The sequence below is a fragment of the Parasteatoda tepidariorum genome, chromosome 6, assembly GCF_982258835.1.
Source record: "Parasteatoda tepidariorum strain Cologne lab strain chromosome 6, Ptep-v5.0, whole genome shotgun sequence".
Classification (NCBI taxonomy): domain Eukaryota; kingdom Metazoa; phylum Arthropoda; class Arachnida; order Araneae; family Theridiidae; genus Parasteatoda; species Parasteatoda tepidariorum.
The window spans coordinates 79,580,773-79,604,891 of record NC_141760.1 but is presented as its reverse complement, the minus strand read 5'-3'; the positions used below and the strand labels follow the sequence as shown (position 1 = coordinate 79,604,891).

Genomic DNA, 24,119 nt, shown 5'->3' with positions numbered 1-24,119 from the left:
CTAAAATTTAATTTAAAAATTTTTGGGAGTGCTTGTTAGTTATAAGTTCAAGGGTTAAAAAATATTTTTGATTGCACGTTTCTCTTGGCATAGCATAGCATAGAGAAAATATGTATGTATATAAAAATAAGTACGGATTTAAAAACGAAATATTCAAGACATTTTGACAATACATTAACAGTTATTTAAACTAAATTGCGTTGAAGACAAAAACACAAAAGCATTTCTGGTACTTATATGAGTATATGTCTCAAGAAGCTAACTATTAAAATAATTAAAAAAAAAAAAAAAAAAAAAAAAAAAAATTAAGATTTTAAAGTTCTGTGAGAAAAAAAAATTCTTCTTCGAAAAATACTTTGAAGTATTTTTAAGCAGAGTTGGGAGCTAACATATCCGGTACTTTTATAAATAATTTTGAGATTTTATCAAACAATATTATACACAAATTTTAAAATTTGAGTTTTTATTATGCAATTAACATTAGAAATGTTACATTCTAGTACATTGGTTAGAACCGTACTAAAATTTATGACAATTACAGCTTTAATAATTAATTATTGTAAGGAGATTATTGATTGATTGAAAAGGCGCACATTGATCAGAATAAATTCTAAACGAGAATGATAAATTATCTTCCTTGAATGAGCAGGATTTTCCTTATTTTGTATCGATGCATAATTTGTAAAGCTGTTAGTAAGATAGACTATTAAGCGTTGAGTTTAAAACTAAAAGTTTTAAAATCCTTTTAACAGTTGGTGCAAATAATAAAGAAGGGCAAATGATAGAAGTTAATTATAATTAGAAAATTGTTCGGCTGCTATTTCGGTTTATTTTAAATCAGATGGATCAAATTAGTTTAAATTTTTTAGTCTCTATAAAATGTTGCTGAGTAAGAACGTAGACCAATGTTTGCATTCACGATTAATTTCCTGTCGTTTGTAGTTGGTTTGCCGCGACCTATTATATTGATTTGAAAAACGTTTTGTTTAAACTCACCATTAACAGACAAACAATCGGGATTTTTTGATTTTAGATTAGGGATTATTCTAAACTGCAATTAGAGGTATAAAAAATAATAAATAAAAATAAAAGGACACTTTTCATAGAGCGCCCTGAGGCATTTTGATAATTTCAAAAGATAAAATCTTAAAAATTTTGACATCTGCTACTTTTTTTATTCTATAGGATATAAATACTGAACATTAGACTGCGGGGCTGTACAGTGTGAAAAAAAAAAAACGGAACATCTTGAATAATTTCTGATCTAATTATCAGATCTTCACATTCTAGGACTCTCTCTCAATGTCTTAAAGGGTAGACTTCGAATATAATGAATTAATGCAAACGATATTTTAAGTTACAGAATGAGACATAAAAACGCACGTTCTCTAAAAAAATATACCTTTTTGGATTTCTGCTAATATACCTTTTTTTCTGATTTGGGTTTCTGTTAATATACCTTCTTTTCTGATTTGGAATTTTGACTCCAAAATATCGTGGGAAGCCGCAATGGGAAATATGATCTCAAAAGTTTGGACAGGAGAGTGGTTCAAGGTTTAGACCCTTTAATGTTAATTTTATTTTTTGCATATTTAGCTTTACTTCAAGAAAATTTTAAGTGAATTGAAAAATTTTTGCAAACAATTATAAAATTCGTTTAATATTCGGAATTAGTTCGATAATTCTATGCCAAAAATAACTTTTAGTTAGCGTAAAACGTTTAGTTTAGCTAATACTTCTAATTATTTTATAAAATAGTCGAAAAACTTTGAATTGGAAGGGTGTACAATATTTTAGATTATTTTAAGAAATGTACGTGACAAAAAAAAAATTGAATGAAATAGGTCAATAGTTTTCAAGAAATCAAATTTTGAAAATGTCGTACTTTTAAAATTCGAATTTTCAACAACTATTTGATCGATTTTGCTCAAATTTTATATGTAAAATTACGTTATTTAAAATGATGTAAATATTGCATACCCTACAATTTAAATTTTTTTGGATTATTATTAAATAAAATAAATATTAACTACGAGTTATTATTATTGTTACTTTTTTATTTATTTATTTATTATTTTTTTTTTGCATGGGACTATCTTTGGATAAATACATTTTATAGTTGTGACCTTTCAAACCTTCAAAAACCTTTCAATTTGCTTAAAAAGTTCTCGAAACATGGTGAAATGCGCAAAAAAATAAATAAATAAATAAATAAAATTAATATTAAAGGGTCAAAATTTTGAACCGCTCTCAGACCAAACTATTGATACCATATTTACCAGCTTGCTAGACTAGTCAGAAATCAGAGTCCATCGAAAAAATGTTCATTCAGAAAAAGTACGCTTTCGTGTCTGATTTCGTAATCTTAAACTTCATCTACACTAACTAATTAGCCTATTTGTATTGGTCTTCCCTCAACCTAGGAAGATCGAGTCCTAGAACGTGAAGATCCAATCATCAGATCAAAAGTTATTCAGGGTGGTTCGTTTTTTGTTTCGAAAGTTACAGCAGTTCGTTTTTAAAAATCCGTATAGAAATTTTACTATTAGTTTTTTTTTTAAATTTGAGGACGCTTATCAGCTAAATAAAATAGCTTAATTGGATAGTAAAAGCTCAGTTCTGTAAAATGTACTAGTGCTGGTTACAGTAGCCGTTTCGGTTCTTTATTACAATACTGAAATAATTATTCTCGAATATATGATTTGTGATCCATATACTGTTTTTTACTATGCTGTAGCACATTTTGTTTAAATAAAGAATGATTGTTTACGCTAGTAAACTATTTAATTTTAATAAATCACAGCGAGGGGATGAAAAACTATTCAAATAGTAATTATTTCGCTACGCTGTCGGTGAGACTTACGAAATAGATTTTGAAATGGTGAATAAATTATTTATTACTGAAAACCGACTTCCAATTTTTTAGCTACCTTACAACATGTGAAATAGAAAAAATTCGTACAGTAAAGAAAGGAATGATTTTGGCACTTACCATTTTGTCCAATAATTAGAAAAACAAGAAGCGTGTAATACATCAAAGTGCATGCTTTTTGGTATTGACACTTCATTGTAATACTAAGGGCTTTACCTAAAATAAATGGAAATGAGGATTAAATTAGATAATAAAAATAAATATGCAAATTTTATAGCAGTTTAGGTACATAGGAGATGAGAAAAAAAACTAGATTAATGACATCCTAAATTTAAAAATAGTCTAATACTCCATTGCAGATTCAAGGTTTGAATAAATGAATAAGGAATTCTATGGCACAAGAACCAGAAGGCAATAAACTGTTTCAAAACAAACGACATGTACTAAATATAACGATACAAAATGGTGTTATAAACTAAGGCAGACAAAGAATTAAAAAGGAAAATGACAAATAATTACTGTTCCGTTGTTATCAGTTATACTGTTATCAGTTCCCAGTTGAGCCAAAAAAAAATCGGAAATTTGAATCACAGTATCGTACAAACTCAATAGGATGCTAAATTTAACATCGTTACCCTTCATGTTATGTACTGTATTGAGTAAATAAGTTTAGTAATAATGACTTACACGATATGTTTAATTTGGCACTATGTTCAAATTTGCTGCAAATAGCAATAATGTCATGGTTCAACATGTGCTTACATTTTTAACAATGTGCAGCGCATATAATAAAAATGAATATATATATATATATTCAGAAATACGTATCAGATAAATTTTATAGCGCCAGCAGGACGAAATTTTGCGTTGGTGTACTGCTTTAATTTTGAAATGTTCAGTTTATTTAGAATAAAAAGCCCAGATTTTCTTTTCAGAATTTTTTCTGAACTTAATGTTTAAAAAAACATTTGAAAAAATTCTAAAACTAAATCAGCACACTTTTTCTTTTATTATTATGATTATTATAAACTCACACACAAACAATGAAAGATATTTAAAACACATATATTTTGAATTTAAGGTAGTTAAATTTAAGATTCTTGACAGACAACATTAAATACCAACGTAATCTATTAGCGTTATAAACTAAGTTGGACACAAAAATTGAAAAGAGAAACAGAAAATAAAATAAAAATCAACAATAAATATTAATTTTTTGAAACCTTTGCTTGTTTATGATTTCTAAAATAATAAACCTTTAAACAATACACAGAGAGATTAAGCTTAAGAAAATCTTTAACTGACAAGTATTACTAAATTTTAATTATGTTCATGCATAAACTAGTATGTAAACAATTTATGCATCGTTATATGACAATATATGATGAAATTGAAAAAAAAGCTTTGATTTTTTATATACAAAAACACCAAACATGTACAAAAGTGCAAATTTACAGCGGCAGTAAATTGCACTAACTTTTACTTTGATTTAAAAAATGTGACTTTCAAAAGTATTCAGTACAAGAGAAAATAAATTGATCCTCTAATATTATATAAATTCATTCAATTTGATTTTAACATAAAATGAGACGCAACAAAAGAAAAATCACTTCGATTACATTCTACTCGTACTATGAAGTAGAACATTTTTACTATAAAGTTGAGATTTTCCATTAAAATAATTACGTTTTCGGAGACTATTATAAATTAAACATGAGAAAAAAATACAGCTTGCCAGAATTTTCAAAGTGTTAGTTAAAGTTTAGAATAAAATTTATAACGTGAAGTATTAAATTTATAACTTAAAATATTCAAATAAAAGATGTCATAACACCAAGTGCAAAGTATAAAATTTATAGTTTTTACATTATAGATATACAGAATGTAAAAGATCATATTTATAGGGAAAATTATTTAAAATTAAGTTTTACTAAGTGTAAAGTATTTAATTTATAGTAAAAATTATTCAAATTAAATTGTTTTGTAGAGTGAAAAAAAATCAAATTTAGAGTCATTCAAATTGAAATTTCAAAGCATTAAACTTTTTAGTAATAAAATTTAGGGAGCAAAAAGTAAATCTAATGATTCCCTGTACCAAATATTATTTCAATTTAAATCCATGCATAAAGTTTTACTTTTCTTTTCAAGCTATTATACAGTTTTAAAAAAAATTAACATCAAAGTAGTACTCACTAGAAAATTCGTAATCGATCAAACGAACATATAAAAGTACTTTAAAGCATTTTCGAAGTTGAGTTTAAATTAAAATGAATCCAAGGTTCTGTGATTTCTTATTTTTCAAAAAAAAAAAGACCCTCACATTTTCGAATTTCAGTTAGTGTAGTTCAATTACAAGTCTTATCCAGATTTTTTTAAATAAGGTTTACAATTTTTGATTCAAATTTATTAGGTTGTTAAAGTTCTGCACTACCCTTGCTGAAAGATCTTGTTTATAGCAGTAATGAATCAAAAGTTCAGTTTTATCCAAACTCAATTAGAGCTTATTGATGAAAGTTTAAACTGAGAATACCAAAAAACAACGCAAAATAAAAATTCATTAAAGTTGAAGTGTTCGCAAGTGTTATAAAGCTTTTATAACAATCTAGCATAAAAAAAAAATTGATTTAATGTACTTCTTAAACGTCCTATTAATAAATTTTGCATATTTGAAAGCTTCCTCTTAACTAGACAGGTTTTGCATCTGATATATTTACGAAGTTCATTTTCATCTCGGAAACCAACAAGCTTGAATACTGATTAAGTTTGAACTTTTAGGATACAAAAAGAATAACTTCCACAGAAAATGTATAATTTTTTTTTGTCACATGATGTTTAAAATGTTTTTCGTTAAAACCTCACGTGTATTCTCTTAAAGAACAATTTAATTAAATTTATAATTCAATCGATGTGATCAATTTAAATGCAAATTCGAAAACATTACAAATTAAACAGATTACAAAGCCATTAAAAAATAAACTTTACTTACGAGTAATTAATTCAACGTGTTTGCAGTTTAAGTCGTCGTAATCCGAATAAATGTTTATTGATTTCAATAATCCAAATACGAATATAATTCAAGAATGAAAAATAATTATTGGTTTATATGAGTTTCTAAAAACAATTGTACTTTTTAAAATAATTGTTTTAATATTTACAAATATTAAGTACAAAATAATATTCTCATAAGATCACACTTTCAATCGGATTAACGACCTTCTTCGTCCACAAAACCGCAGATTAGTTTCACTTCAATTTTTTTAAGAAACAATTTGTGTAAGGCTGTTATGGGGGGCCTCCCCGGCCGAGCAGTCTCGTCGTTCCCCTAAACTCTCAGCAGCGTTGAGGTAAAAGGTTCGAATCCTACTGTAACCATGAATGCATCATAGCGATGTCTTCCTCTAACTTGAGCTATCTATTTTTCAACTTGACCTGTAAACCGTATTTTGTAGTGAGCAGACAAGCCTGCATATATATGTGTAACAATACATACATAGAGCTTCCTTATCGGAGCGATCTCGCCGTTTCGACAATAACTTAGTAGTGTGGAGGTAGCAGGTTCGAATCCCTGGATTTTAATTTGTGATACTTTAATACGTGCTGTATATTCTTCAATTTTTACAAGGACTTACAAGTCTTTTTTATAATGAGCACACAAATGTAACAAAAAGTAAGTAAATAAAGTAACAATAAATAAATAAGCAAGCTGGTATGGCCGAGATAATGAAGTGACGGACTGAGGTAGAAGCTATCAAGTTCGTGCCAAGTCATACAAAAACTTAAACGATTCAAACGTAAGTGAACAGCACTTGAGCTGATAACCTGTTCTCCAACGCGATGTCATACATGAGGTGATCAGCGCCCTCAAAAGAAACTAAGGAACAGATAGCAAAATTTTCAAAAGGACAGTCGAAAACTGTCCTCTTTACGTTTTTTTTAAAAAATATTTATGTTTAAGAATCCCTGAGAGGGATCTCTGTTCTAAGAATATTAATTTAGAAAGATAAAGTCCCGCAGTGAACTGATCGTTAAGACACGGTTCCCAGCAGATCGCCGAAGTCAAACATCACTGGCTGCGGTCAGTGTGCGAGTGAGTGGACCACTTGGATTGGTCTGCGTAGGGACCGAGGGTGTCCGGTATTGGTCCTCGTTAAACTGTTCTACCGTAAAGTGCTCGACTTCGCGTGTAGGTCGTCGGGCTATCGAAGTGGGGGTGCCATCCTCTCTGAAGAGGATCAAAATTGAGATGGTATGTCTTCGGATCATCCTTAGGGATGTTTCCAGACCGTCCCCAATAGTCCATTGTGCAGCTCTAGTGCGACGTAAATTAACTACAACTACAACAACAACAGAACCGAGTAACGGGTGTGAAGAGGTTAAAAGATAAAAATTTATCAAATTAAATATCATTCTACATAGTCATTTTCATTTCGATAAAGTAGAATCATAATTAGGTGTGGTGAATACGGTATAAAGGATAAGAAGTACGGAGATAAATTTTGTCTCAATTCACCTTTAAACGGCATAATTATCTTCCACAACCTCTGATTAAGATAAAGCAGAATCCATAGAAGAGTCGTTGCAAACACTGCTCATATTTGACTGTAAAAACAACAGAAAAAGCAATTGCTACATATTTATCAAGTTATCGTAACTCAGCTCGAGATCGGTTAATCACGAGTTCGATGTTAATTCAAGTTGTAGCTCTAGTTCATTTACGTCGCACTAGAGCTGCATAATGGGCTTTTGGCGACGGTTTGGGAAACATCCCTGAGGATGATCCGATGACATGCCATCACAATTTTGATCCTCTGCAAAGGGGATGGCATCCCTACTTCGGTAGCCCGACGACCTGTACGCGAAGTCGAGCACTTTAAGGTAGAACAGTTTAATGAGGACCAATACCTCACACTCTCGGTCCCTACGCAGACTAATCCACGTGGTCACCCACCCGCACACTGACCGCAGCCAGTGATGCTTGACTTCGGTGATCTGGTGGGAACCGTGTCTTAACGATCAGTTCACTGCGGGACCGATGTCAATTCAAAAACGAATATTTTATTATTATGCAATCAAGACTACACAGGCACAGTGATTGAAGACCTCAAGTTTCTGTCCCGAAGTCACTAAAGAAATTCAACTCTCAGAAACTTAAGCTTGAGGTAATAGCCTTAGCTCTATTTTTTCGAACTATAAGGTCATTGATATTTATATAAGACAAACTTTCAATAAGTTAAGGAAGCATTTTCGGTATTATGCAAAGAATAAGACGAGGTTTTTATACAAAAAAAGAATTTATCTTTTTACCTTTCATCGTCTGAAATATCTCCTTATCCAGTTATGAAGAGAATCCGTTTATGAATACTGCAAATATTTCGCTTATAAAATGGCAACAAAGACCCATCTTTTTCAGATACATGAAGGGTTTGCCACGTCATGGCTCGTCTTGATAGTAGAAGATTAAGAGTTCCATTTCAAATAAAAATTAATTTGTGTAGTGTTATGTTATCTGAATTCTTATCAGACAACAACAATGACAACAAATTTACTTATTGTTTGACCTAAATCTCAGCATAATGGCTTGCACATTTCTACATTTCAAACTTTTTTTTTTGTTGGTCTCTTCGGCTAGGGAGCAATGTGCTCTCCCCAAACACCCTGAAGTATGAAGGTAGCGGGTTCAATTCCTGCTTTCCCTGTATGCTATGTTTCCGTATTTTAAAAATTGTCAAATGCTTTCTGATGAGTTTAGAAACTTGCTGATTTTTAATGAAGAAGCAAGCAAACCTGCATATGTTATAAATAAATGAAGAAAAAAAAAACAAAAACAAAAAGAATATTTTTCTTAAAGTGTTGTTTGTTTAAGTTGGATATTTATTGTTTAGTAAATTTATTCATTTTAAAATTATTTGATCTTTCTGATTTATATTTTACATTTTTTTAATTTCTAACTTTTGAAATTCGCCAAATAAAAAAATTTACCTCAGGAATTCATTCGCCTAAATTCTAACAATAAAATTCTTTTGTCCATGAATCTTATTTTAATGATTTTTCAACACAAAAAATTTTTGCATCCAAAATTTTTCACTGTTAAAAAAATTATTAAAATAAGATGTCATTCATTGGTAGTGGAAATGATAAATAGTTATAATAATTTAAAAAAAATATATCTTTAATGCATCGGGTAAAAGTCTTTACGACGCGCGGCAATGCTGCTCTCCTATAAGCCGCTAAAGCACATTTAAACTTTTTTTTTTTGAATCAAAAAAAACTTTGAAACAAAATGCTATAGTCAGAAATTGTATTAAATGAAATGTGTCGGAGATTTCTTTTTCGTTTCGAGTCTAAGTAATTGACAGAAAAAAACAAAAGCTAGTAATTGAGAAGGTTCTCATTCAATGAAGACTTTATTTAAGCTGACTGTCTGTTAAAAAGATTATTTATAATTTTATTATCATATTATTAGTATAATATTATTTGTAAAAGAGGTTATTCATAATTTTAATATAATATTATTAACATAATATTATTTGTAAATGAGATTATTCATAATTTTATTATTATATTATTAACCAAATATTTGTAAAAAAGATTATTCATAATTTTATCATTATATTATTAGTATAATATTATTTGAAAAAAAGGTCATTCGTAATTTTTTTAATTATATTATTAACATAATATTATTTGTAAATTACGTTATTCATAATTTTTTTATTATAATATTAACAAAATAATTGTAAAAAAGATTATTCATAATTTTATCATTATATTATTAGTATAATATTATTATGTTTTTTTTCAAATGGCAGGCACTGAACATTATTCTTCGCCTTAGAATATGCCGGGATTGTTACTCATTTCACGTTACCCAGTGGGCACCTGCGAACCAAAGTCACGGAGTCGAGTAACATTGCCCACGCCACACTGCCACAAACTCGTTTATAGGGTGGGCCACATTCACACAACAGAGGACAACACAAGAGAGAGAAACATCCATGCCCAGAGTGGGATTCGAACCCGCAGCCATTGGCTTCGCAGTCAGAAGCGATAACCGCTCTGCCACCTGGCTGGCATAATATTATTTGTAAAAGAGGTTATTCGTAATTGTTTTAATTATATTAGTAGCATAATATTATTTGTAAATTAAGTTATTCATAATTTTTTTATTATATTATTAGCATAATATTATTTCTAGAAGAGGTTATTCATAATAATATTATTAGCCTTGATATTTAAAAAGGCAGTGATGTTTTGTTCCCTACCGTATTTGAGGTTACTGCTATGTCTTATTTATTTGACTTTATTAATGAACTTTTTCTCTTCCCACTTTTAATAAATAAAATTAAAAACTTTTTCATATAAAACATTTTTTTATAAAAAGTAATTTTTTGTGTTATTTTCTGGATAATACAATTAACTTAGTTTCATTTTAAACATCAAAATTTTATATTAGATACCATTGTTTAATAAATCATTTTTTTCATTTACAGTCCTTTGCAAAATAAAATATCTGTATTTAAAAGTGGTACGTAATTACAAAATTACTGGTTTGTAATACTAAATTAAATTCTTAAAAAAAAAAAAAAAAAAAAAAAAAAAAAAAAAAAAAAGCAGGAAACAAATAATTTTTTTCCTCCCTATTCATGCTTATTTCAGTTACGATTGAGAAATTCACTTTCTTCTAAACTGTTTTTAAAGTCAGTTTTTTTTCTTCTTGAAAATGTTATAATATGCTTTTTTGGAACGAACATAAAATTTACCCATTGTCTGCGAATTCAGGTGCAAGTTTTTGAAAATAACCATTTATTCCCATTGTTCACTCTAGTGAAAGTTTTAGAAAATCAAAAACATCCGGAACAGTAACTGAAAACAATGCCGACATCCGGAACTGCAATTGTTTACTATACAAAACATCGATGTTAAACGGAATGTGAAGGCGCAAGGAAAAGTGTTATCGTTTATTTATTTATTTTTCTTGTCATACATATATGTGTCTAATTACTTAACATTTACCCGATACCTAAGAGACAAACGTATTTTAAAATTTGCGAACATAGGGTGGTTAACAAGATCGATTGAGATTACCTGTAGTAATTTCTGAAATGTAATAAAAAAATGTTTTCCAAAAAATGTTTTCCTGCTGACACGTTTTCAGAGATTGCTAAAAAGTGCGAGAAAGTTGTGTAGACAGCAAAAAACGTTGAGAATTAAGATAAAATATATATTTGAAAGTTTCCAGAAAAATGTTTAAAAAAAATTGTTTCTAAAGATTTTTAGGCATAAAATTATTTAACTTTTAAAAGCTTTCAGAATTGTTAAATGCTTAATAATTGCGTTGATATAAATTATATTAATATTAATTAAACATAGTAAATTTACTAGAACAGCGTTAGATATGATAATATTTACTGGAATAATTTAGGCTAACATGACGTGTTCTTGAATAATTTAAAATAACATAATATTTTCTTAAATAACTTGAGATAACGTAACATTTTCTTGAATAACTTAAGATAACATAACATTTTCTTGAATAAGCCAAGATAATATGAAATGTTTTAGACTAACTTATAACATTTTCTTGGATAACTTAAAATAACGCGAACATTACATGTGTACATATAATACATATACATATAATTAACAATACATATAATTCACGAAATAAATCATTTTATTCTGGGTAAAACAATTTAATAAGATTTAATGAAATATAAGATTTTCTTTGTGTATTTATAATGGTGGTTTAAAATATAAATGTCATCCGGCCATATGTATGTCTAAAAACTTTGTTTTAGGACAATTAGAATAAATGCATAACCAAATCACATTTTATATAATTCACAAAATAAACTGTTTTCTCTCCGGTACAAAACAATCTAATTAGATTTAATGAAATGTAAGACGTTCTTTGTGTATCCAGAATGGTGATTTAAAACATAAATTTCAACTAGATTTACACAGTATTAAAAAACATTGTTTTAAAAGATTTAAAAATAAGTAAGAAACCAAAGAACGATAAACATAATTCACAAAATAAATTATTTTATACTGGGTAAAACAATCTAATTAGATTTAATGAAATATAAGACGTTTTCTGTGTATCCAGAATGGTGATTCAAAATATAAATTTCAACTAGATTTACACAGTATTAAAAAAACATTGTTTTCAAAGATTTAAAAATAAGTAAGAAACCAAAGAACGATAAATGTAATTCACAAAATAAATTGTTTTATACTGGGTAAAACAATCTAATAAGATTTGATGAAATATAAGACGTTCTTTGTGTATCCAGAATGGTGATTCAAAATATAAATTTCAACTAAAAAAAAACATTGTCTTATAAGATTTAAAAATAAGTAAAAAACCAAAGAACGATAAATATAATTCACAAAATAAATTATTTTATACTCGGTAAATCAATCTAATAAGGTTTAATGAAATATAAGACGTTCTTTGTGTATCTAGAGTGGTGGTTATTTATGTTATTTAAAACAGGACAGGGACATAGCGATAATTAAATCGTGCACTTTTTTGAGGAATGTCCCAACGACACGCTACGCTCTTCGGAGCATGTAACAAATTTCTCCGATTTGCTGCAACGATTTCGTTGGCTTAAAAAAAATGCGAAGAAAAATTCGTGCAAAAGTGAAGTTTTTCGTGCAGAGAACTTCGATTGTATGTTCGTCAACAAGAATAGCACGTGTACTGTTCCCTTTAGAAAGACACGGAAGACTTGATTGGCTGAAAGGAGAGAAAAAATAAATAAATAAAAAGCTTGGGTCTCTACTTTTGATTTTTAATCACCACCTGCACGAAATTCTTTTTTTTTTTTTTTTTTTTTTGGATGAGCAAGTTTGATTTTTCTATTTAAAATAGTCTCCATTTTCAGTTAAAAAAAGTAACATTCTCGTTTTTAAAAGTAAAGAAATGGATCAATGGACTTTCAAAAATTCACTCAACTTAAAAAATGCTTTGAAACAAAAAAAGTTTTCTGCTTTTTCTGTAAAGCAGGGGTCCTTAACCTATAGATCGTTCTACAAGAAATTTTCATCCCAAGTCCAAGTTACCCAAGTTTGCTAGTAAATGGATCTTGAAATATATCGTCAGTTTAACTTTTTATTTTGGACATAGCACAAAATGAAAGGTAAGTAAAATAAGATTAGCTTATAATGAAGGTTGGAAAACAAGGAAAAAAAGTTGAAAAAAACGGACGTAGTTCAACATGTTTAAGAAAATGGGCATAGCTTGATGTGCGCGTTAATGATACTAAATATAACTCATAATGCCTTTATATACAATGTTATACAATGAACACCAATTCTAAACACTTACTACATTAGTATAGGAAAAAATGAGTAAAAACTCAATATGAAAGCTCAATAAGTTGTACTCACTAGTTAATTCTTTAAAAATGCAACACTACTACTCAGTGGTGTAACAGTTCTTGAGAACTCGAGTCTGTCTCAGAACAACCTTACATTCTACACTGTTCTGGGCTTTTGCTTTCCAGTTAAATTGCAATAGTCATAATGGAACAGCAGAAAAGGTTTCAAAATGACTTTTCAAAAAAAAATTATAAATTTTTTCCCCCCTTTTTTCTATTAACTTAAAAAATCTGAAACAAACTGTGTCTGGACCAAAGAATACTACTAAATTAGATAGATCGTAGCTTACTTGACTAGATAAACCATAACATACTTGACTAGACAGACTAAAACCTTCTAGATTAGATAATATACATTAAACAATATAGACTATAACATACTAGACTAGTTAGACCATAACCCACTAAACAAGATAGATTCCAGCATTCTATACTAGATAAACCATAACATAGGATAAATTAATTTTAATATACTAGATTAGGTAGACCATAACATAGAATAAAGGAATCATAACATACTAGAATAGATAGACCACAATATAAATAGAAAGTTAGCAGGACTCATAAATAATTTCTACCTGCAGCAATTCAGCATTAGTTTGAAAACTACAATTACAAGCAAAATCCATTTTCTAAAACTTGCATTACGAACTATGTTCATACCATGAACAAGGATTGCAAGATTTTTCAGTTCTCAGTTTTAATTGGGTCAAAAATTTAAAAAAAATACCGACGATTCTATTTTTAATGTCTTCTGTTTAATACAAGCTTTAAAACTTAGTTTTAAATAACATTTTTTCATATTCTGATGCATTGAAAATAGAGTCTAACAATTGAAAAATCAATCTTGTGTTCTGCACTAAACTTAAATGATATTGCCAACTTAAGATAACAAACTAAAGATCTTTTGTGGTCTGAGGTCTTTGGGACTCGTGTTCCACATTTTGTGGGAATAAATTTTTGAAGTGCAATAATTTGTAACTCAGTGGGTTTTAGACTTTGTGACTTTTGTTAAAAACTACTTGAAAAGTAATATTGCTTTTTAAATAGCACGTGATGCTGTATAGAAGAGTTTTTGAAATCATTTTCTAATTTTCAACTTTAGAAGAAATTTAAGCCGTAAGACTTGCTAAGGGACCTCGGTGGCTCTAGGTAATGAGACTGTGTGAGTAGTTTTAAGAAGAATTTTTAATTAAAAGGACCTTGATTAAAAGTAACACTCTTTTCTTAACTACACGAATTTATATATAAAATTTTTCGCAGCAATTTATTATTATTTTTTTTGTTGAAGAAATTTAGACATTACAAGATATATTTTCAGTTTGCTTCAGGTTGTGGAATTCCTGACGACATGAGATTGGGGAGCCTTTACCTCTAAGACCCTCAGGCTCATAATGGACGACAGAAGAAATGTTTTTTATTAGGAGGAAACAACCTTCATATCTATAGTTGTGAAGGACGTTCTCAAAATAGAACACTACTGTAAAAAATTTGAAAAAAAAGAAAGAGAACAAAAGATATTATTCAGTATTGTTCTCTTGAAAAAGTAAAATCGTCTATTTGTTACTCACATAGATTTATATTTTATTGTTTAATTATTGGGAAGAAGAAGTTATATCCAGCTGATGACGCCTAAATTTTATTCTAATCAATTTAAAATAATATATATATAGCACAATAAGGACGAAAAGGAAAGAGAGATTAACGAAGAAAATTAAGAAAAATAATCATAAGTTTTATTTATTGTGCATGACCTGCAAGTATATGACTCTTCTAAAATAAGGTAAAAATATACAGAAAACATGGAACAAATATAAAAATTTAGGAAGATGACGAAGAAAAATTATTAAAATAAAATAATTTCAAAAATACTTAAAAATTTAAAAAATAAATATTAACAAATAATAAACAAAAAATATAAAATTAAATGTTGGAAAAATACGGAATTAAATACAAAATGTAATAAAAATTTATTTTAGAACTTATTAAGCAAAATAAAATTAATTCTATTGCGACTTTTGATTTCCTGGATCTCTTCAATAAAATTCCCCTTTCTAAACTAAAAGATAATCTTTTGAGTTATTACTATGATTATAACAATATCCTTAATTGCGATTTTGATTATTGGAAATTCTAATTAATATTCGTCTTTTTAATAATTATCTTTGCAATAGAAAACATGTTTTTGTTCAAATTGATGGAATACCACAAGGATCTAATTTTTCATCTCTCTTAGCTAACTTATTTTTGCATTATTATGAAAGAAATTATACTCTTTATATTAAATTTGTTTTCAGATTTATTGCTGATTTAATTATTTTTAATTTTCAAAATTATACTGTTTTGTTAAATGTATTCACCCGGAGGAATTCTTTTTCCTTCGTAATCATGACGATAATATTAAGTTCAATTTTTCGGATTTAGGTAGTAGAAAAGAAGAAAATATTTGCATTGTTGATTTATGCGATAAAATAAATGATTTTAAATTTAATATCAATAAACTAATTACATGGAATTCTAATATTTCTAAAAGCAATTATTTAAATACCATTTTTATCAAATGAATTGAATTATAAGAATTTGTAGTTATGTTTATTTATTAATCCAAAAAACAAATAGACAAACTCTTAGAAAATCTGATTAAAAACAATGGGTATCCTACTAATGTAACTAAATTCTATATAAAATCATTGAGTTAATTGTATGTCATAATTATTAATAAATTTATTAAACATTTCTTCGTTAACCAATTTTATATTTTTACCATGTACAAATTCAGGCAAATTTGTGGCTTATAATTTCTTAATATTTAATAAAAAAAAATTTTAAATAATTTTTTAAAATAAATGTTAATAATTTCTCTAAAATCATTAAAGTTGTATAATTAAAGTTCAACCTTATTAATTTTATTTTATTTTGTAACTGTCACTGAACAGCCGACCCAGATTTGAGTATATGACTACTAATGTTCAATTCCGTAGCCTCATAATTTTAAACCCAATCCAGAAGACAAGGGAACTCCTGGTTCAGTACCCCCTAGAGGTATTTTTTATTTTATTTTATAACCGTCGTTGAACAACCGACCCAATTTTATGGGTTTACGACTACTAATGTTCAACTCCGTAGCCTTGTAATTTTGAACCCAATCCAGAAGACAAGGGAACTCCTGGATCGAGTATTGGGAGAAATTTGCCTTCGTGAAGGACTTTTCGATGGAGCTAACCCGCACTTGCGTTACATGGAGGGGAAGACCACGTGAACCTTCCCCGGCTAGTCTGACAGCAAGGGGACTCTAACCCATGATCCGTCTACTGAGGATATTTCACGTCAGCACCGTGGTAGCTGCAAGCCGGATGCGGAATTCGTATCGACTGGGATTCGAACCCGGTTCGCCTTATTGGAAGGCGCTCTATCCCCTGAGCCATCGCGGCTCCCCTTAGAGGTATTAATTTGTTATGAGAACTTGGAATACTTTGTGACCTCGACAGATTTAACGTGCACCAGTCGTTGTTAAATATACGGGATTTCTCCGGGTGGCTGGATTCAAACTCCCTATCTCACGAACTCAAGTCCAAGACCTAACCAAACCAAGACCTATCAAGGCCTTAACCTAATTAATGATAAATTTTAAATTATCCAGTTTAATATTATTAACTTGCAGACATTCAGTTTTAGGCCAATTCAAGGTAACTAACGCATTTTTGTAAGAACGCGCCAAAAAATGATCCCTCTATCCTCTACGCCTCTATTTTTGTGATCTGGTAAGCTTGTTACAAAAATATTTTAAATTATTTTTGAAAGATAGCTGTAAAGTACAATAAATAATATTCTGTAGTACATTAAAGAACATTCTGAAATTTTCTTGCATTTTCTTTCCTACTTTTTGGCTTGATTTGTTTTATTTTGTATTTTTTACTTAATATGTTCTATTTTCGTTTAAATTATTTGGGTGCACTTCACACTAATATATTGATATATTTTACTTTGGCTATATTAATTAATACAATATTAGAAAGTCTTTTTTGCTGATAAAATCGCTCGAGCTGATGGTAAGATTATATTTTTTCCCTATTTTTTGTTTTTATTTTATTTTACTTACTAAATATTTTACTTTAATAATTTTTCTTCTTCTATCTTCACATATATATAAATGTAGGAATTACATTAAATGAATTAGAAAGCATTACGATTGACTTGCAATGCGTAGTAAAGCATTTTTTGTTTCGAGGCTTTTGACATAAGCAGGTAATATATAATTTATAAGGGTCATTCTCACAATGTTTATCATTTACAAGTTACAATGTACTTCATCCTTTTAAAGACTTGTAAATATTTTTTTTTTGGTGGAAAGTGATTTTTATAATGTATTTTAATAAAATAATAAAAATTAGGATAATTACTTTCCAATTATTCTTCGTTTTATGTCATTAAAATATAGCTATGTGTCGTACCCTCATTTGTTACCGCTGTTGAAATAAAATAAGAAAAAAAATGAATCTAAGAAAATAACTTACTAGTTACTGTTTTTCTTCTTCTTTTCAGCGTATAAAAATATACAATGTAGAAAATCATTTTTAATTTTAATTTTTTCTAAAAAAAATATCGTTTAAAAATTATTTTAATTGCATACCTCACAACATTTTACCTCACAACAATGCATGAACCCTACTAAATAGCCACAAAATTTTAATGCAAATTTTAATTAATTAAGACTGGCATGTTTTGTCTGGTATCTAAGTAGACCTGTCTACTTATCTGTCACAACTTTAAGTAAAAACTAAAAAACAAGTTTAAGTTGAAAAAACAGATCAAAAACATAATGAGATTTTATACACTGTTCTGGTTTTAACTGGATAATTTTTAGCCTCAAACCACACTTATACCATTCAATATACTCCTATTTCCTACATTTATTATTATTTCTGATTTTAAAAACTAGAGTTAAAAAAGCTTGTTTACATAAATAGGTTGTCAAAAAGCCTTTTAAGTGTCTCGGTGCAGTTTTAGCAATAGCTGGATAGTCTATGATTAATTTTGGCTTAGAAACTTAGTCAGCATCCACGGCAAAGTGCCCATAAGTGGGACGCGGCCAATTGGTTAGGAACCGCTGCTTTAGAAGCATGTCGAAATCAAAGAATAAAAACAACATCTAAACTTTTTTTACGAGTCTCTTAACAAACTATAGCGATCTTTTCGTAAAGATTGTGACTATCCTTCTCCCCCCCCCCCCAAGAAGATCCGAATTTGACGAAAAAAAGGGTTCATTGCGTTAACTTAAATAGTCGTTTGCAAAAATACAATTATATTATCTAAAGTGACTTCATTTAGGCATGTAAAATTCTAAACATTAAAACAAAAGTTCTTGACGATTTTTTTTCTTTTTTGCGCACATTACATAGTTGAAAAATGGTCTTGACACATTATTTGGTAGATAGATTGCGCATGCATGAAAAGAAGCACGATATGTGAGAGTGCAATGTTAAGAAGGTCATTGAAATATGACGGATTCGAGACAAAGCAAGTAATTCCGCTTATAAAATTTTGAAACTGAATATCATTCTAGAAAAATGAACTAGTCAATTTTTCTAGAATAGAGCAAACCGATATAATAGAGCATATAAGACTTTTATTTTTTTTATTTTAAATAATTTTTAATTTGAAATTTTTTTTTAAATGAGCTAAGCCATTTGAAGAAAAGATTTATGACTAAATATCCCAGAAACACAAATAGAAGCATTGGTGAAAAAATGTGGTAACCTTATAAATAGCAAACGGTTAAAGGTTACAAGAGTTTTAGTTGGAAGCAAATCCAAAGGTTTGGTAAAGATATTTTCATAATATATCGAATACGTAAACAGCATGTTACCTTTTCCTAGAAAAGGTGTCCCAAGCTTATGCATTCTGAAATTTTTGTTTAAAACTTACTTTAAACTACAAGGTACAAACATTAATTTTCACGACTCATTTAATAACTCCTAAAAGTTTCATATCCATTTAATATATTTCGAATTAACATTCACTTGATGTAATAAGTTTTTGTGCATGGCTGTTTCAGAAACAATTCTAAAAATCTTCTTCTGAAATGCTTTTTAATTGTAATGTCGTAGATATCATTATATCTTGCTCTTACAGCTAAATTTTCAGTTGCATAAATAAGGTCAACAAGAGATTTGTCTGAAGAATAAGATAAATTGCTCATCTCCGCAAATAAAACCCCCTGAAACCAAAAACTTTGCTATATGAACAAGGTTTCTGGCTTTTAATATAATTAAGAAAACTCTAGCGTTAGAACGTATAAATCTGGCCTCTGTAACTTATACATCATAGAACAGGTGACGGTTAGACCGAAACGCATTAAATGGTTAGATAATTCATACAACATTTTCAACAGTTTTTCAAATAAAATGTACCAGAGATAATTAAAACATATTAAATTGGCATAAAATTCATTAATGATTTTTATGATTTATTTCTCTAAAAAAGATCATAGAAATAAATCAGAGCAATTTAAAATATTATTCACAGAACTTTAACTTCAAAAATAGAAAAAAAATAAGTTGACATTTTGGTTCAATGACTTAAATCTCTTTTTTTTCAATTTTTCCTTTATCTTTACTCAGTATCTGTCCTTATCACGAAACGCTGGTTTGAACCTATTATAACTCCAGCACTGTGTTGACGCTAGGGTTCTTAAATTTGGATATCTATTACGTGGGGCAATGTTAGCTCCCGTGGTCCTAAAAATGGATGGTTTAAGGATTTTAATAATTCCGTTCGAAGGAAATGTTTGAATAATAATTTTTTTTCCGAATTATTTTAATATTGGCCTTTGTTTTAAATGCAATTGCAAGCGATTCTGTGTAAGATTTCATCGTACGCTCTATATTGTTTAATTAATTTTTACACGTTCAGTCATCAAATGTGAATGGTATATAGATCGGAAACGTCATCAAATTAGCACTTCTAAAATGTTTTGAAATCACGTGTTTAGTGTATAGTTGTGCTTTTAAAACGTGTTTCTAAAATAAAAAAGATACAACGTTTCTCAAAGACTTTGAATTCTGAGATGAATAAGTTTGATATAAAATAAATTAAATAAATTGTTTTAAAAAGTAACATTTCTACGTGTCTGTACGAAAAAGTAATAAATAAAATATTCCATGAAACTTATAAAAATCGAGTTTATATAATCTCGATAATATTATAGGTATTTTACGTAAAGTTTATCTTAAAATATGTTGCAAGAATTTTTCTTAAAAATTTTAAAGAAAGCAGAATAAAAATAAGAAATGCAAATAAACCACTGTCTTTGCATCTTCGTTCTTTAAAATGTTTTTAAGAAATTCTTGCAAAACATTTTATGTTAAACTTGAATATAGTTCCTGGAAATTTGTATAAACATGAAGTGAATATAACACTTAAAAAATTAGCTAAGACTTGAAACTATCTTAACTCGATTTTCTTTTAAGTGACACGCAATATTTTATTTATTTATTTTTCGTACAGACCCATAAAATTGTTGTTATTTTAATTTATTATTCACGCAAAATGTGCCAGTTACAAAGAACAAAAAATTGAAACAGTTAAAGAAAATATGACAGTGAGTTTTGTATGTAATCAGATTGGTATAATGAGTTGTAAAGGTATAAATGCTAAAGACATCCTAGAGAATGGAAATAAAGGAGAATTTGAAATGGCTGATAATTCATGGTTGTCAATTTTTAATGAATGTCTTAAGGATTTGGTAACGTTATTTATGATGCATTTGGACGTGTTTAGATCTGTGTTAAGAGAACGAGAGACGTCTTATCAGCTGTTTATTGACATAAAGGAAAATAAAAACCAGTTACCAACTACAAAGATAAAATTTTATTCATCAATTATTAAAATCAATTTTTATTATGGATGTGTTGGCTACATGAATTGAACTTTTTACATCGGAAACTAAATATTTCATAATTAAAATCAAGAAAGTGAATATTTCAATACTTATTCAAAAGAAAGTATTTTTTAAATGTTTATCGTCCTTTAAAAAATATAATTAAATTAACTTTTATTTTTAAGTTTAAATAAGAAAATATTAAAACTACTAAAACAATTTTGCATAAATTTTTATGGTTGTTGCATTGTACGATAAATCGAGAAATGTTATAAGTGGAACAAAAAGTTTTAGGTGTAATAGATTATGCACTTAACTTTATTTAGGTTGATTCTGAATGTTTTCAAAATTTATTTATACTTTGTTACACTATTACATGTATTTTGATTTTCTTTACATTCTTTAGAAAAGAGTTAAAATTACTTTAAACAAAAATGTTGAAAAAATCATTATGTTTTCTGTGTTTTCAAATTTAAAAAAAAATTCAAATTTAAAAAAAAAACATTTCAAATTAAAAAAAAAATTCTAAATATCTAGCTGATTGATTGTTTCGAGACTTGTATCAATTTTAACTGGATAAATGCAGATGTAAAAAGCAGAGTTGGCAAGAAGTTGAACAAATTGAAAATTCTGCTACAATAATAAGCCATGCAAAAAAGCGGGTACATTAAAATTTCTGAAATTCAAAAAATCATAGTGTTCATCCACAAACTCAGAGCACATGTGAGCATGTTGAAGCAGAAAACATATCAATTTCACAATCACTACTCAAAATAATTTAGACATCAAGCACAATACTTCTTTGTTTTGTACTGGTCCTGTGGAACGTTTATTTACCTTTGTATAAGATGTTCTAAGAAGTTTACGGAACTTCATTTTATATGATGTTGCTTCGTAAAATTAATAATAACACTTAATAACAAAATATTTTTTACACACTAAATCAGTATACATTTTAGATTTTGTTTTAAATGAAAATATAATCAAAGTTACTGAATTTTTTCTTAAAATAAAGTGTTTTCTAATATTTGTTCTAAAAATCGTTATTTTTTCTTATTAGAAGCTATTGCCAAGCCTTTAGAAACTTCAGAGGTAAATGGCAACCGAATGATGCACTCACGTATATTTAACAAAGTTATATGTGTAACGTCATTAAACTTATTTAAGTCATTAAAAATAGTATGAGTCATTATAAATAGTATAAAAATACGTCATTATTATTATAATAAATTGAGACATACTATAACAATAATTCATTAATTTAATAAATTTATTATTATATGACGATGTAATAATTAATTATTTTATCAATTATCGAACGCCATTGCTTAAAGGAAAAACTAGATAAAATACGGAATTCACATATATGGAACAAACTTTATTATTATTTTAATAAATTGACCTCATCGTAACGTCATTACTGAAATGTTCTGTTGCCTGCACAGAGAATAAGTCTCTGTAACTAATTATTCCATAACTAAAAAAGAATGGACAATGGACTATTACTTTTTCCTCAAATTCATACTTTTTAAAAATCGTTTTAAAATTCATGAGCAATTTCAACAACCTACAATGAAAATTTTAGCATAAACATTCAAAAACTGTCTGAAAGACTTGTTAAACTTTCATAAGATTCCTTACATCTTTGTCTCTTACGTGACATTCTAGGTTGCAACTTGCTTTCAAGGTAAGCGATGCAGGGAAAGAATTTTAAAAAGCACGGATTTCAGTCGATTCATCAAGGAATATTTATTGCCAAGGCATTCAAGAGATCCTCCTTCCATCAAAGTGACATTTTTGACGAGTTTTTGTGACACTCCACCCTTGGTGTGGGAAGATAGAGGTCAAATACTCTATGTCCTACATACTTCCACGTAAAGTTTATAAGGCAAAAATCAGTATTTCCCAGCAGTTTGAAATGATTTTACAGTGTAAAACTGTTTCTTCTTAAGATTTCTATACACTGTAGAAATAACCAACCTTATATTGTTTAACTAGATTAAGGCGAAAATTAATTCTTCTTTAATATGATTGTATTTCTCGCATGTGATATCAAATGATTAATATCTAGCTGCAGTGCGATTAGGTTTAACACCATATTAAGGTTGCAATAAATTTGCACGGTATTACGGTTTAGATATCGATATTAGGGCTCACCTTTGAACTGATATTTTAGAAAGAGTAAATGTAGTGCGCAAAAAAAAAAGAAAATTGATAAATAAACGGACCATCCAGAATAACCTTTGATCTAAAAATTGGATATATTCACGTTCTAGAACTCAATCTTAGTTGAGTTACTTATGTCAAATATACTAAATAATTAGTGCAGACGATATTTTAAGGTATGAAATTTGAGTGAAATCAGTAGAATATTTCTAGATATAAATCAAATTTCACAAGGTATGGTGATGACTTCACCGAATTCATATTTTAAAAGGTATGTTGCAAGTGATTTTTTTTATTTATTGATATATGAGATTTTTTAAGTGTGCAAAATTTATCAATAAATTTAAATACTGGGAACTCAACAAAAGTTATAATAATTGCCATTTTTTGACAAACAATTGTTATCTATTGAACCATGGAAAAATTATAGAAAAGTTCTGAATATCACATTTTAAATAATACTACCTAGTTCATTTTTCTTTTAGTGAGTGGCAAAGGAAATTTTTTTCTTTTATTGTACAGGAGAAAATTGATGGTTTTGTAACTTTTTGACTATCAGGAGTTGACATCGAATAATAGCATTATGTAAAATGTTACTTAAATTATCTTTATTTCGAAGGAATGAACTTTCAAAAACATGTGTTGATTAATCTGATAACATAAAGTTACCAAGAAGAACAACAAATAATAAAAAATTGAATTCTTTGAGCTTAATTAATTGCGCTTCAGTTTTGTGCAGGATTTCATAGCGTTAATTAAAACCGATTTAATAATTATTTACTTTTTTTCAACCAGTCAGGAAAACGGATACTCA

General features: G+C 28.3%; 1 protein-coding gene across 7 annotated transcripts in view; it reads right to left on the bottom strand.

The window, feature by feature from the left end:
* LOC107439947 (serine proteinase stubble) overlaps positions 1-24,119 on the bottom strand; it is an 84,770-nt gene that overhangs the window by 13,565 nt on the left and 47,086 nt on the right. For 3 of the 7 annotated variants that reach the window (XM_071178478.2, XM_043042856.3, XM_043042855.3), the window contains exon 2: positions 2,993-3,088. In XM_071178478.2, coding sequence (XP_071034579.1) covers positions 2,993-3,068 — 76 coding nt within the window. In that variant the 5' untranslated portion in view covers positions 3,069-3,088. Of the gene's footprint in view, positions 1-2,992; positions 3,089-3,221; positions 3,310-5,505; positions 5,525-5,858; positions 6,129-8,176; positions 8,228-24,119 lie in introns of those variants that run through there. The other 4 variants (XM_043042853.3, XM_043042854.3, XM_043042852.3 and 1 more) reach the window with 4 other exon arrangements.